At 36.8% G+C, this 16846-nt stretch overlaps 1 protein-coding gene across 1 annotated transcript; it reads right to left on the bottom strand.

Moving 5' to 3' along the window:
- Window positions 1–15653: 15653 nt before the first annotated feature.
- On the bottom strand, window positions 15654–16846 carry LOC137748836 (ethylene-responsive transcription factor TINY-like). Its single transcript, XM_068489025.1, has one exon. The coding sequence runs from the start codon at window positions 16524–16526 to the stop codon at window positions 15816–15818; it is 711 nt and encodes a 236-aa protein (XP_068345126.1). The 5' UTR covers window positions 16527–16846; the 3' UTR covers window positions 15654–15815.

Genomic DNA, 16846 nt, shown 5'->3' with positions numbered 1-16846 from the left:
TAGCTCATGCGTAAAGAAGAGCACTCGATCCAACATAGTGATCTTTTTTAAGAAAGTTAAGGTTACACTGTAAAATTAATTAGTAATATGTGGAGTAATTCAATTATTCATAAGTATATGTAAGGTTTCTTCTTTTTTAATGTTGGATTAACACTCTCAACAAGTTCCCTCGCGTGTGGTGAATTTTCAAGTCTAGTATGTGAACAACACAAATCGGATGACATGGAGCATATATAGCCGTTGGGCTTCACACGTGGGATAACTTGTTCTAATACCATCAAGAAAGTTGAAATTTTACCATAAAACTATAATTGACACTATAAAAAATAGCTCAATTACTTATAAGCATATATAAAGTTCTTTATTTTTTTCGATGTGAGATTAACACCCTAAATATCTTTCACTTAATTAACTACCAAATTATGTTTGCATGTTTTAAGAGATCGGTCAGCCCATAACACAATGATGTGTGGGAATTGAAGACAGCTGTTGGTATTTGTCTTATAGTTACTCCAGTAAACTCCAAAGTAATTTTAACTTGGGCTGTTACTTTAATTCTCTGGGTAATTTTACAGCAAATTCACATATGCATGAGATGGCATTCCGGGAACCAAGTCTCATTCATCATGCTAATGGGTTAGTGATAATATTTTGGAGCTATACCTGGTCAGGGAAAAAGTAAGAAGAGATGTTACTGACCTTTTTAGTCTGACTTTTTCGTTTTACCTTTAAAGAATATCTCAACCAAAAATTAACCAAATTAAAAATATTTTAACTCTTGATTAACGCCATTAAAATTTCAATACTTAATTAAATACTATGATTCGTCTATTTTTTCGACAGCCGTTAGATAATTGAATTATTACAAATTTTGTTAATTTGTGGTATCTTTAAAATATGATTGAGAAAACAAAAATTTCGAATCACCGTGGAATATTGAGGATGATAAAGATATTTGAAAAAGTTCAAATGAGAAAGTTGTTAAAATTCACTAGTTAGTATTTTGTAATTGGAGTTTAAATCAACATTGTCGTTAAGCTGATGATTAAACATATTTGATGTTTAAGTCTACGTATATTGATATGGGGCCAATTAAAGGTTAAAGATTGCTCTGTTTTTTTAAAGGACAACATGGAGTTTAACAATTTATTGCACACGTGTTGCCTTTCCTGCATCGTTTGTGGGTTTAAACAGGATATTGAGCTTAGGCAGGTAAGTCAAAAGAAAGAAGGATGTATGAAAATTTGACAACAAAACCGTTGTAATTATATCTGATTTGGGATTGGTGACCGAAAGTTGCCTAAAAATTAAGATACTCTAATTTTGCTCCTTTTGTTTTTGTCTTCTTGTTGTGATCCCAATAGGATCTTCTCCAGATTATTTTGGTGAAGATTTTAAAAATTCATAAATTGTGTTCGTTTATCACACATTATGTGGTCAATTGTTCTCATATATTATTTGTATTTAATTTTAAATAATAATATTTAAAATAATTTCTAATCGTATGATATATGATGAATAAATATGATTTACAAATATCCGAGATTCTTACAAAAAGAATCCGGCGAGAATTCGGATTCGTTGCGATCATACCATACAAAATAATCGACCGAAACTTTCCATTTGCCAAAAGCTAGTGGTCTTTGAATTGGTGAACTAGTGGTCTTTGGAATGATTTAATGAGTTTTAATTAATTTTTATTTTAAAAGTATAATCTGAAATGGTTACTCTAATGATTGCATGCAGTTCAGTGGTCATTTATCAATCGATGAAAACAGGTTCATATAATGCTAATCATACTTTGAATAGGATTACTTTAATGCATACAAACAACAACAATTAAATCTTTTTCAACTGAGTCAAATTTGCTGCATGAATCTTAGAACATCACTGGCAAATTATTTTGAGCTAAGTCTTTCGTTAGCTCTACCTGCTTTGTATTTTTTTTTTAAAGTCTCTTTTAAAGTCTTCCTCTACCTATTTTGCCCTGACCATCCATCTCAAAGTCGTATTTTCTAAGTATCTATAGATATTCAATTCACGTGTCCAAACCACTTTAACATGTTTTCACTCATCTTATCTTCAATTGAGACTGATCCTACTATACCTCAATTACTTTAATGTATGATGGATAAATTTTTATAACTACCGGAAGGACAAGGCACGAGAGGATTGAGATGCATCAAACACACGCACAATCAGACTTAACTGAGGGTAAACACGGATAAGGTAATTAAACTTCTTGAACATCCCCAAAGTAGAGTAAGAAGATAATCAAGACTACGTACATGCTTCAAAATGGAACCTAATCACACTTATCATGTAATTCTCCTCTTTAAATTCTCCTCATTTCCAAGTCTCTTATATTTGAACTGTTACGGTTAAGACCCGTCAACATCTGATGTTAACTTCTTTATAGAGAGAAAAAGAGAAAAGTGAGAGAATAGGTGACTTGAGGAGAGGAATTTAGACGGAAGAGAATCATACTTCCAAAATTAATCACAAACTCGATTGCGGCCGAGAAGAAGATAATGTGCCATAAAGCTTGATGCTCCCCAAAAGATAGGACCAAGCTAAGCTAGAACCCTAGAGCGAGCTAGCAAGTTGGTATATGTCAATTAAGGTACTCAAACTCGATAATTTGTGCTTAAAGATCGAGCATGACCTACGAACTGCTTGGAAGAAGTTAGAGAAGGCTGTAGCCCGTAAATTAATTAATTTAAGATCAATTAGAACCTAGAGCCCCCGATAATTTGTACGTACTTAATTATCACATTAATATCTTGCATTCTAATTAACTAATTGATTCAACGATATTGTTATGCATGTACTGCACGTAACCATCCAAATAGTTTCGCGACTACTAAAACATTAATGGAAAATGATACGTTCAGTCGCACGTGAATTGATCTTTATTTTTTATGCATTGTATTACTTCATATCGCAGAACTCAAAAGCATACGAACTACCAATACATTTCATACGGATGAAAAAGTTTTGTTAATTGTAGCTGTTTGAAATCTAGTAGCTAGCTAGATATGATGAAACTGAACATTGTATCAAATTAATATTGACATTTGAAAATGGTTTTTGAGATTGTCATAACTCTTCACTTTACTTTCTTAGATTTAAAATCAATAAAAGTGGTCCATGAGATTGTTCATCGTCAATTTTTTTTGGTCATTATGTGAAAAATCTTTGTTAAATTGAAGAAACCACCAATTTAAGGGGGGTTAAGGTGACAAAATACCATCAATTTAACGGAGATTTCTCACAGAATAACCAAAATGATGACGATAGACAATCTTAAGAACCACTTCTATTGATTTTAAATATCATAGATCAAAGTGATGAGTTATATCAATCTCACAATTTCGGATAAAAAGCCATTAATATAAGTAATAAAAATAAGAAGCTAGCTACTTGGATGAGAATTTCCGAAAGCAAATGAAAACCAATCAATTGTGAATTAGTGCATGGATATACATCGCTGTTCAAGTAAACCTAGCCAGGGGTTGTATTGTATACGTTGCTTGATCTGTTGTCCTACATGTCCTTTGATATATAGATCCCATAAATTGCATTACAAGACTAGTCCTGAGGGCATGGGAAATACCCTTCGGAAAGATATGGTGCACATACCCTTTACATTATGGTCTCTCTTCCAAGAGAACATGTACCATCAAATCATCCCAACCACCTTCATTAGGGTGCATATGCATTAGATTTCATCAAAACAGCTAGCTATATAAATGTAAATAAATAATTTCATATGTTATACGAAAATATTGTATTTGAATGATTGAATGTACATGGGTGCTTTTATCATGTATATGTGTGACTTGCCATATCTAGAAAAACTTCGAAAGAGATTTTACGAAAAGACATGTAGTACTTGGAGTTAGCAGGATACTGGATGCAAAATCGAGCATAGTAACATTCTATGATGCATATAGTCAATTTGACTTAATGAAATAAAATTTTTATACGCGTGACTTGTCATGTATTCATGAATGTATATGGGCCACAAATAGGTCTCCCTCCCTACTTTCGATGCTTGTATGTATATTATACTTTTCAATATAATACTTGACGAATTTGGACTCGGGGAGAGAATTTCAACTAATTTTATCAGTTTGGGCATATCATAACTAATGATGCAATACACATTTTTAATTTAGTAATTTTAAAAATAAAAGCAAGAGAGAAACACTAATGCTATTTTACATTCACTAATGATCACCTTGTTGATGAGCAATTTAATCAAGATGGACTTCACCTATACATATGTAACTTATTAAAGATGGTGGTCAATAAAACGTAGTCCAAATAGCAACATTTGATATTAAATAATGAAAACAATGACTAAAAGAAGATAGAATCTTATAGTTATTTCTGTCTATATATCACGATAAGAGACATATACACAATAAAATATATAGCTGGTTACAGATTTTTTTTTTTTAAGAGAGAGTATTATATGAGACTTCGTGGACACATCGTTGACCAAAACTTCTAACTACAATAATGTATGTTTTCGCAGTCAATATGTAGATGCATTTTAGTTTTACATTCATAAAAATATGATTTATGTATAACAAGTTTACTAATGAAGTAAACACATGCATCTCCTGCATCAGGGTCTCTTCGATCACCATTTTATGATAATATCTTTCATCATCATCACACTAAAGGAAGCAACTACACTCTGGTCAATTTCGAGCGCATACAAAGGTTCCATAGAAGCATGTGCTCCGGAAACTTCTTAATTTTCTCCAAACCCTAACGAAACCCTAATGTGAATCACGATAAACAATTAAAAAAGTTACAAAGCTGTGGCTCCAAATCAGGAGTTCAAATCTTTTCCCCTTATTTTGTGTGTGGTTTTTCTATGATCTTTGTTATTGATATGTGTTAAGTTTATGAATGATAGGGTTAGGAGGGTTAAGTTTATGGAGACATGTCAATTATTGCTAGAAGTCATAAAAACTTAGAAAGACCACACACAAAATAAGTGCAAAAGATTTGAACTCTAAATTAGATATGCGTAAAATGATCATATTATATATATATATATATATATGTATATTAAAATACTAATGAAGAATGATTAGTAGATGATTTGGCTTGGAACAACGAAAAAATAGAAAGCAAATTAACTAGTTTATTATGTTTGAAGAAACAGTATATTCTATTGACCTAAAATTTGCATCGAAGTTAGTGCTTTGCACCACCTAGTCCAACGCCTAATTAGATGCTACACTAATCAATATAATTTTTTTAATGCAGGTGATTAATTTACAGATTTCAGTTATATGAAAATGGTGATAAGCAGAAGCAAAACCCTGTTTATGAAGAAGGTTTTTTTTTTTTTTTTTTTTTAGTAAATCAACATTTTTACATTAGGGAAAAAGGAAGTTCTGTTAAGTCATATAATAGGCAACCTAATTTAATATCGAATTCGCTATCCACGAGATTCGAACCTAAGATCTCTCACTTCTAAATGAAAAGAAATACCACCAGATCGTAGTACTGAATGACATGAAAAAGTCTTTTACTTATTCGTAAAACCCTAATTATTAATTTAAAGTTTAGCACTGCAAAGTCTGCAACATTCTTTGGGATATTAAAATCTTAATTAAAAAATTTGAGGTAACATGGAAATTACAGGCATGAAACAACACACCAAATGCTTAATTTGGGTTTTGGGATGGCCGATCAATTGCTTAGATAATCAAAGGTCAACTTCCAAATTTAAGTGCACGTGTGACGGATTTACTACAACTCACTACCTAATCACTTTTTTAATCTTCAATGTAGCAGATGGATGCCTCATTTTCTTGAAGCAAACTGGTAAATAATCTAGTAATCATATAGTAAAGTAGGAGAAAGTCTTTGTAAGATAGTGAAATACGATTACGTGGTATAATTAATATATATCACGTAAGTTTAGCAATATATTGCGCAACCAATTAATTCGACATAAAAATAACGGGTTTTGAGTCAATCTGTTAATGAGTCAGGTCGTTATCGGGTCACTTTTTAAGAACCCAATAAGATATCGTTTTCCAGATTTAAACATTAAACATAACAATTTCTTACATAATCTATTAACCTGAAATGATGCGTTAACAAATTGGGTTGTTATCGAATCATCTCTTAAGAATCCATTAAGATAACGAGTTTGGCACAATACGACCCTGTTAAGATAATAAATATGACACGAAAATGATACAAACACAACCTTTTTGGCAAGTAAGTTCTCCAATAAATTCTCCAAAAGTACATATACCATTTTATGTCCTTAGCTCGCAGCTTTCATATGTAAAGAAGTACCAATAATATTGGTGAAGAGCTTTATACAGGTGAGACGTAATATTGGTGGAGAGCTTTATTCAGGTGAGACGTCTTGTCTTCTGTAGACAGTAGACAGGAATATTATACGATCTTTCTCATCACCATGGATTAAACAGTGAAGATTGTCGAAGAAAGGTGGAATTCAACTATAAAATTAATTAGTAATATGAAGATTAGTTTAATCTCTCTTATAAACACATATAAAATTCCTTATTTCTTCGATTTGGGTTTCACTCCTCACACACCTTCTCACATGTGGTGAATGTTCAAGTCAATCACGTGAACAACAAAAGCAGGATGACGTGGAGCACGTGAGATCGTTAGAGTTCACACGTGAAACAATCTACTCTGATATTATGAAGAAAGTTGAAGTTCCACCATAAATCCAATTGACAATTGAGGAGTAATCCAATATCATGTAAGCACATGCGATGTTCTTTTTTTTTTTTTTAATGTAGGATTTACTCTCAACAATTGTCTTGGCTATTTTTATAAATTTATAAATCATTAGTCCTTGGATGTTGATTTGCTACGACTCAATCATATTACGAGCTAGACTTAAATAAAAAGGACCCCCAATTTCCAGCCACAAAAATTAATATTCCAGAACCTTGCAAAACAATAATCATAATTCTAGTTAGAAGACAAAGATATTAATCAAAGAACTGGGGTCCTTAATTTGCTTTCATCTCACATCTTCCAGCGACGCAAAAATTTGCAGTGGAGTCACAGATATTTGACTTCAATGTTCAATCATTATTTTTTGTAATCGATGGAGGAGCCACGACGCAGCTCAGGGCCGGCTTCAGTGAAAACATAGAGCAAGTGGGCTGTAGGATTTTTCTTTTTAAAGAGATCAGCTGGTGGGTTATAGGGAAGATAAGTCTTAGTTCATTAAAGACAGCATTCTTCTTCGGTTCATGACAATTTATTTTTTCAGAGATTATAAAGATTCACATAGACATTTTAGCATCCTCTTGGTCATCATCAAATAATTCATCAACTTCAAAAATGGAACCTATGACATATCCTTAAAAAATACATACTTGAAATTCGTTTTCAATTACTAGGCCAGTCCGTGGTGATTGGGTTTAGGATTTTGTTGTCGACAGATGATTGAATGAAAAGTTTCCATTTGTAATCAACTTCAACCAAAAACTACGGGGACAATGTGAAGATAAAGTTAACAAAAAATCTTTTTAAATTTTGTGTAAAAGGTTAGCTAGATCCTAGATAGCAGAAACTTAAATAGTACTTTTTTGTTTTGGTCGGTAAATGGAAGCACAAACTTAAATAGTACGCGAGCTTGGCTTTGAGCTAGCAGCTGAGATGCTTATCCGGTGCGTAGCACTTAGGAAGCTCATGAGTAGTACTATTGACAGCTTCCAAGCCCTAGAAATTATTTTTTAAGCAAAGTTTGTACTATATATACTATATAAAATGGAATCGTACAACTTCATTAGCATTGTTCTAGTTATGCCTTCCAACTTTGATTGTTTATGATCGGATTGCCTTTATGGTTTTATTTGTAATTTTGTTTTCACAACAAAAAGATCAAATATAATGTTTAAAATGAAGACGTGAAGTTGAGCGGGTCAAGTTGGCTAGAGTAGTATACTCATTTCTCTACACCAGTAGCAGAGCCGAGCCAGCATGAGGTCATTGGTTGTTCATGATCTCAACAACTTCAAAAACTCTATGAATATTTGTATCTGTATTGTATTGTATTTCACTCTATAAACAGTTAGGGCAAACCATACAACCTTCTCCTCTTACTTCTTCTTCTTCTATATTTTTTCCTATCATTCTTGTCTTTCCTTTTCCTCTTCTTGTGTGCAATTTTATTGTACACACCAAGCGCTCGATGATATGCCTCAGTTGATAAACCTTGACTGTCTTCAACATTACTCCACCATTTACTATAACCACCCTTGACAAGGCTTTACAAATCATAGTAATTGTTGGCCTATGTTGGCATAAGCCTTCGCCAGATGTTGGCAAGAATCGATAAATTCCTACTAGGTGCTCTATAAAATGGTCAAATTAAGTTTTTTATTTTTTTTATTTTTTTATCAAAATCATGATCTCATTATTTAAAAATTCTAACTTCGCCACTGCTCTACTCTCAAGTTTGAAGTTCGAAAACCTTACCAACCAATCAACATGCTGTCTTCTCCTAACTCCTTGTTTCCTATGTTTGAGTAATTGTGTTTGAGTAATTGTGTTCCCTTAATAAAATTAAAAAAAAAAAAACAAAAAAAAAAAAGAAAAAGAAAACCAGATATGAAACCAAAAATACTAGGGTTTATTAAAAACAACCCACATATTTTAATTTCTTGATGTAAACCCTTGATAAGTAATTTAACAATTCCACAAAAATTTGTAAATATTAGCACCAATCACCATTTTCAGCAACAAATAAGGAAGTAGAAAGAGGAGAAAGAAAATCTTAACAACCCTATCGCTATGAACTTTTGTTTTGGAACTTTGGTTTATAAATATCACATTTTCTGACCATATTTATATGCATGTCCTTGATTTGATGTCATTGATTCAGTATGATATTTGAAACAAGTTACAGCAAGAGAAAAACAAAAAATGCAGGCATAGAGCATTGACCGTGCAATTATAAAGATATGAGTAAATATATGAACATGTCAGAAGACTCTCAGAATACAAAAAGACCAGCCCCTGAGTAAATATATGAACATGTCACTGCAATAAGTCCCCTCACAAGGGGAGAGAGATTCTTTAGGTACTTATCTGATGATGTGTCTTTGTGTTTCGGCGATACTCGCTCGTTACTTAATTAGAGATGTAGAAATAACGAGATATATATTACAGTCTGCAATGAGATCTCTCACCATGAGAGATTCCTTAGGTACTATCAAAGATGTCATTGTATTCTATTGTTTTCACAAATGGGAAGAGATTCTCTACGGATTCCTCCCACCAAAGTCACCAAGTCCACTTATCTGGATTCCTGAAATTTGATCTAATGGCTACAAACAGGGAACCTCTTTGTAAAAATGGCGAAGTGTATGTATGTTGAAAGAATCGATTTCCAACTGATTTGAACTATCATACACTTACAATACTTGAAAGCCTTATGGGAAGGCATACTTATACACAATAAGATCAAAGCTTTACACCGATGCCACATGCAGCAACACCACACATGCAGCTATATTAAAATGTTCTCCCTGCTGTCCAGGTGCAACAGCACAGCAACCACATGCAACCTTCCTTTCCAGAAGTTAATGTCTTCCCTGCTGTCTTTCCTTGATGGCAATGATTGTAATGATGGCAGGTACATACACCCATGATTTCAACACTCCTCCTCAAGTTGGAGCATGAATGTTTTGAATGCCCAACTTGCTGAGAAGAGAATGAAACGATGCATTTCCTAGTGCTTTTGTAAATATGTCGGCCAACTGATGTTTTGAAGGTGTGAACCTTGTTGCAATCATTCCTGAATGTAACTTTTCTCGGACCAAGTGACAATCTAATTCGATATGTTTAGTTCGCTCGTGGAAGACTGGATTAGCTGCAATGTGTAGCGCTGCCTTATTGTCACAGTAAACATGAGCTGGAGCTGCATGGGAGACCTGTAAATCTTGTAACAGATAACGAAGCCACGTAAGTTCACAAGTGATTGCAGCCATTGATCTATATTCTGCCTCTGCAGATGATCGTGAAACCGTATGTTGTTTTTTAGTCTTCCAGGAGATAAGTGATTTCCCCAAAAACACACAATAACCTGTCACAGACCTTCTAGTCGTTAGACATGATGCCCATGAAGCATCACAGTAACCACTCAATTGTAAAGCATCTGTAGATGGAAAAAATAGACCTTGTCCTGGAGTCCCTTTGAGGTATTTCAAGACTCGCATAGCAGCTTCAAGATGAGGCTTGCGTGGTTGGTTCATGAACTGGCTAAGATTTTGGACAGAAAATGTGATATCTGGCCTTGTTATGGTAAGGTAAATGAGTCGTCCCGCGATCCTTCTATATCTGGTTGGATCCTTTAATAATTCACCATCCGTTGGCCTTAACTTCAAGTCTTGTTCCATGGGAAAATCCACTGGACATGCCCCTAATAGTCCAACATCGTCCAGTATGTCCAAAACATATTTCCTTTGTGAGATAGAAATGCCTTGCTGTGAACGAGCCACTTCAATCCCAAGAAAATATTTGAGAGGTCCGAGATCCTTAATACGAAACTGATGATGAAGAAAACGTTTTAAACGTTGAATGGCCTCATGGTTGTTCCCTGTAATGATCATGTCATCAACATAGATAAGAACCACTGTAATGGAATGCGCAGTAGTGCAGGTGAACAATGAATAGTCTGCAGTTGATTGTTTGAACCCCACGAGTTGAATAGCTTGAGAAAACTTTGAAAACCATTGACGGGAAGCCTGCTTCAAGCCATAGAGGGATTTATGGAGTCGACAAACCAAGTTCTCCCCCTGTCGACGAAGTCCAGGAGGTGGAGACATGAAAACTTCTTCGTCCAAATCACCATGGAGAAAAGCATTCTGGACATCGAGCTGATGGAGAGGCCAGTGGCGTTGAGCAGCCACGGCCAATAAACAACGAACAGTGGTAAGTTTGGCCACGGGTGCAAATGTTTCAGAATAGTCCAGGCCTTCAATTTGCGTGTAACCTTTAGCAACAAAACGCACTTTATAGCGCTCGATGGAGCCATCAGAGCGATGTTTGATCTTGTAAACCCACTTGCTGCCGATAGCACGTTTTCCAGGAGGCAGGGAAGTGAGTGTCCAGGTATGGTTCTGTTCAAGTGCAGCAAGTTCAGACTGCATGGCAGCTTGCCAATTAGGATCAAGGTTGGCCTGAGCAAAAGAAGTAGGTTCGATGCTACGAGTGATATTATTGATAAACACTTGATGAGATGGTGATAAATGTGAAGGAGAGAGATAATGAGAGAGGGGATAGCGAGTACCTGACCGCGAAGAAGAAGTGGACGTAGAAGGTGCCGTGGTGACCTGTGAACAGTCATAATCCTTTAATAAGACAGAAGGTTGCTTGGGGCGGAGGCCACGACCAAGGGCAGGTGGTGGTGGGGGCGACACAGGTGATGGTGGCGACACAGGTGATGGTGAGAAAGGGACGACATTTACGGCAGGTGAAGGAGGAGAAGTGTGCGGACTAGAGATGATGGGAGATGAGGGTTCTTGTGGAAAGATGGAAGAATCTGATATGGTATCGGTGAGGGGAAGAGGAATGACGGGCACAACTTCATCAGGTTGGGTCTCGGGAGGATGATGAGCAAAAGGGAAGATGTGTTCATGAAAAACCACATCACGACTAGTAAAAAATTGATGAGTGTGAAGATTGTAGAGACGATACCCCTTTTGTCCAGAAGGGTAACCAACAAAGAGACACTTGTGAGCCCTAGCATCAAACTTGTGTTTAGGTGAGGTGTGTGTAGCATAGCAAAGGCACCCAAAAACCCGTAAGTGCATATAAGTGGGGGGGGGGGGGCGTGTGTAGAGCATTTCATAAGGTGTTTTTTTTGAAAAAACGATGGTGGGTGTGCGATTGATAAGATAAGTGGCAGTGAGAAGACTTTCTCCCCAAAATTTGAGGGAAAGGTTTGCTTGAAAACGAAGTGCCCGACCCACATTAAGGAGGTGTCGATGTTTACGCTCCACCACCCCATTTTGTTGAGGTGTGTGTGGGCAAGTATGTTGAAAAACAGTGCCTGAGTTGGCAAAAAATGAACGCATGGATATGAATTCTGCGCCATTATCAGTGCGTACTTGTTTAACTTGACGCTGAAATTGAGTGTTGACATAAGAAAAAAACAGTTTGATTTTCTCTTGTGTTTCAGATTTTAAATTCATGAGAAAGAGCCAAGTAAATCGGGAGTAATCGTCAACTATGGTTAAGAAGTATTTAGCACCTGATGAAGATGGCAAACTATGCGGACCCCAAATATCACAATGTATTAACTCGAAAGGTTGCAGACTAGAAGTAGAACTTAAGGGAAAAGGTAACCTTGTTTGTTTGGCTACTGGACAGACATCACAATGAGAATCAAAATTAAAAGAAATATCAGGAATGGAACTAGATAAGACACGGGCTGGACCAGTGGAAAGGTGTCCAAGGCGTTGGTGCCAGACATTGGATGATGCGGATGCAGAAGCAGCAACGACCCCAGGCTTATTCTGTCGAAAGACGAAGTCTTCTGTGACTGGGACTAGGTAATACAGGCCATCACGCTCCTTCCCCAATCCAATCATCTTCTTCGTAGCCAAATCCTGTAAGAGACAAAAAGTAGGGAAGAAAATGATCAAACAATTTAATCCCCGAGTAACTTTGCTAACTGATATCAGGTTAACTCGAAAACCAGGGACACAAAGGACATCTTTTAGGTTTAAATTTGGAGTGAGTTTGATTGAACCAAGACAAGAAATTGGTGCTTGTGACCCATCTGGCAGATTGACAGAGGAAGAATGTGGTCTCCTTTTGTCGTGTAAATTGAAAGAAGAAGAAACGTGATCTGTAGCCCCACTGTCAATAATCCAAGAATCTGGACTGTTTGTGGAAAAAGAATAGCATCGTGTATTAGGTATACCTGCTGCATTTGCAAAAAACTGATTTTTACCATCACCACGAAGAATAGCCTTGATTTTGTTGATCTCATCCACTGTGAATTTCAAATCAACAGGTTCTTTGGTAGTGCTCGACTTGGCCTCTTCTTTGTGGGCATTATTGGCTGCTGCGCGCCTGGTTTTGTTGGGAGGCTTTACGTCCTTCCCGTGAAACTTATGGCCAGGAGGGAATCCGTGAAGGTAGAAACAGTAATCAACTGTATGAGTAGTTCCATCGCAGTAAGTACAATGAAAATCCTTACCAGTGTTTGCCTTGCCACCATTGTTCGGCTTGCGAGGCTGCTTATTCCAGGTGGTTTTGGATACGTGCATGGCATGTGTAGTGTTACTTTCACCACCTTCTGCCACCTCTCTTTGTTTTTCTTCTTGTAAAGTCAAGGAATATACCTTACGAATGTTTGGTAGTGGCTGCATTAAGAGGATTTGTCCACGAACAGCCGAATAAGAGTTATCCAATCCCATGAGAAATTGAATAACCTGTTCCTATTGTTCTCTTTCATTGATCGCTTTCATCGTTCCACATGTGCATGCTGGAATGGTATTGTAGGACGCTAGTTCATCCCAAAGTCCTTTGAGTTTGGTATAGTATGCCGATATGGATTGTTGACGTTGTCGATGTTCAATGATCTCTCTTTTAATTTGAAAAATGCGAGAAACGTTTCCTTGCGAGAAACGTTCCTTCAAATCCTCCCATATCTCAGAGGGTGAATCCGTGTATAGGACGCTGCTCATCAAATCATTACCAACAGAACTAACGACCCATGAGAGGACCATAGCATTGCACCGTTTCCAAAGAGAATATTTGGCGTCGGTTTTTGGCGGGGCTTCTATCGAACCATCCACAAAACCGAGCTTGTTCTTGGCGCTGAGGCTGATTGTCATCGCACGACTCCATGTGGAATAATTGTCACCATCCAATGGTTTGGAAACAAGGTGTAGACTCGGGTGATCCGAGTGATGGATGTAGAATGGATCAGTGATGTCCATTGTTGTTGTGAGTTGTGGTTTGTGTTTAGGAGTTTCTTCGTCACTCATGATGAACAACGAGATCGAGCGGAAGCGTTTCAGGCACCAGGAAGGTGCTCTGATACCATGTAAAAATGGCGAAGTGTATGTATGTTGAAAGAATCGATTTCCAACTGATTTGAACTATCATACACTTACAATACTTGAAAGCCTTATGGGAAGGCATACTTATACACAATAAGATCAAAGCTTTACACCGATGCCACATGCAGCAACACCACACATGCAGCAATATTAAAATGTTCTCCCTGCTGTCCAGATGCAACAGCACAGCAACCACATGCAACCTTCCTTTCCAGAAGTTAATGTCCTCCCTGCTGTCTTTCCTTTATGGCAATGATTGTAATGATGGCAGGTACATACACCCATGATTTCAACTTAAAAAAATTATAATAATTGTAGACGTTTGATCAAATTTTAAAGGCCCGAATGAGTGAACTTGGTAGCTTTAGTGGGAGAGATCCGAAGATGACTCTAGTGGAGAAATGTGAAAGTAAGGGGGTTACACATCGTGTTATATTGTACAATCTATTCGTAACTAGACCAATAACGACATACCTCTATGTAATTCCAAATAACGCACTTACCTAGTTAAGTAACCACAATCTTAAATGAGATGAAATTAATTTACATATGTAAAACTCTAACTGAAGGTGAGCCTTAGCACAATAAAAATGTTGCTCTTTTGTAATTAAAAGATCACGAATTCGAGTTGTGAAAATAATCTTTTTGTAAAATAAAAGTAAAACTGAGTACGAATAAAAATGTTGCTCTTTTGTAATTAAAAGATCACGAATTCGAGTTGTGAAAATAATCTTTTTGTAAAATAAAAGTAAAACTGAGTACGATAGAAAAAAAAAATATAATTAATTCATATAATTCCTTTTTTTTACATGTATGCGTCACACGCACACGTGGCCAAAATCATGTAGTACATGGGCGGGGGCAATAATGCATGTAACAAAATTATTAATCTATTTATTCGATCTTTCGACAAAAGGAAGACATATTTTAGGGTGTATGTAATTTGGTTCTGAAATTTGCCTCATGCCTGAAAATTTAGAAAAAACAGAGTTTCTAATTTGAGTAAATTAATAATTCCAATTTTGATAAATTATTAATTTGATGTTTTGAGAAAGTTGTAGAAGGTCTTTTGATAAAAAAATAAAATAAAAGAAAAACTAATTTATTGTGTTTTATTAAACCTTTAGATATAAAAATATTTAATTTACTGATAGGATATAAATGATCGAGTAGTGAAAAATGAGGGTAACAATAATCTAGAGACATTAAGTTCGATTCTCTTTAATGATAAGTTTGTTATCAAATACTGGCCAACTCATTACGTGACCTTAATCCTCCGCTCGAATCTCATTGTATCTAGAAAGGCCCCTTTTGATTTCAATGAAGGGGGAAGTCAAAATCTCAACTCCTGTATTTTATTATTCAAGAAAGTATAAATATTTAAGAAGAAAAATTAAGAAAGTAACTGAAAACTTGTGGGTGGACTGTGGACAGTAGGCCATTGACCATTTTGACAAGGGTGCCGTTATCCACACGTTCCGTCTATCTCTTACACAATTTTTTTAATTCTTGATCATCGAATCAAAATAATTAGAGAAAATAAAATGACATAAATTAATAAATAGTATGTGAAAGTAAAAATAGATTTGGAATAACAACTCCAATTAGCAAAAGGGGTAAAATACTCAAAATATCCTAATAAAATGAAAATAAAAAAGGCTGTAAATTAACTCAACTAACAAGAAAATAAGATCCAGCGGTTCATATTTAATGATGCCACAATAAGGCCTCAACTTCAACACACTCGGCAGCTGGTGGTTCAGGCATTAACATTTGATCATCCCTAATAATACTGTTGATAAGACTATTATACCCGTAATCTTCCTCGAAATAACTGTTGTGCCACCACGGCGGAGGATACAGCCACCCCTCCACCGAATCAGCAAACACGAGCTCGCTCCCCGACTGGGCCGACTCGTAGCTCGTTCCCAGGCTCGGCAGCTCCACTATCTCCCCCAGCTCCTCCGGCGTTCCTGCGTCCTCGCTCGTACTTGTCGCAGCCACCATTGAGGATGATGGTGAGGACTGTGACAATGCTGACGACGACGACGAAGAAGACTGCGACGGTGGAGGAGGCGGAGCATTTAGAGTTTCCATTGAAGCGGCTTTGAAAGCCGCGGCTTGTATGTCCCGAGGAGAGTTCGAGTCGGGTCGAGGCAGCAACCCGACGAGTCCGGGGAAGTTGAGGATCGCGGAGTTGCCTTTGATGGTCAGCGCTGCCACGTCGTGGGCACGCGCGGCCATTTCGGGTGTCGAGAATGTACCGAGCCAGATCCGATTCTTCTTCCTGGGCTCGCGGATTTCTGAGACCCACTTGCCCCATGTCCGCATTCGGACCCCTCTGTAAACTGGGTGCTTGCTGCTGGTTTCTCTGGCTCGCTTGGCCCGCTTCTGATCCGGGTCTGGCGAGTTGGACATTTCGGGAAGTGGGTTTCGACCGGTAATCGGAATGGAGTGGGAAAACCCAGATGAGCACGGGGAAGGAGGGGAGTGTGAGGAGGAGTTGAAGCTCTACTCGGTCTCCGAGTGAGTTGGGTCAGCCATTGTTGACAAGTAGTGGACTCAGTGAAATGCTAAAAAAAGAAACCAAGGCAAAAGTTTCGAGCTTTCGTTTCTTCCTCTGGTTTACTATAAATAGAATGCGTTCTGGTAGTGGAAAGGAGTTGGCTTTTGTGAGATTCAGGAAGTGTGACCGAGTTATATTATATATAGGGTAACGCTGGAGAGAGAGAGAGAGA

This window comes from Pyrus communis, chromosome 10 (genome assembly GCF_963583255.1).
Source record: "Pyrus communis chromosome 10, drPyrComm1.1, whole genome shotgun sequence".
Lineage (NCBI taxonomy): Eukaryota > Viridiplantae > Streptophyta > Magnoliopsida > Rosales > Rosaceae > Pyrus > Pyrus communis.
This window is presented reverse-complemented; position numbering and strand designations above follow the sequence as displayed.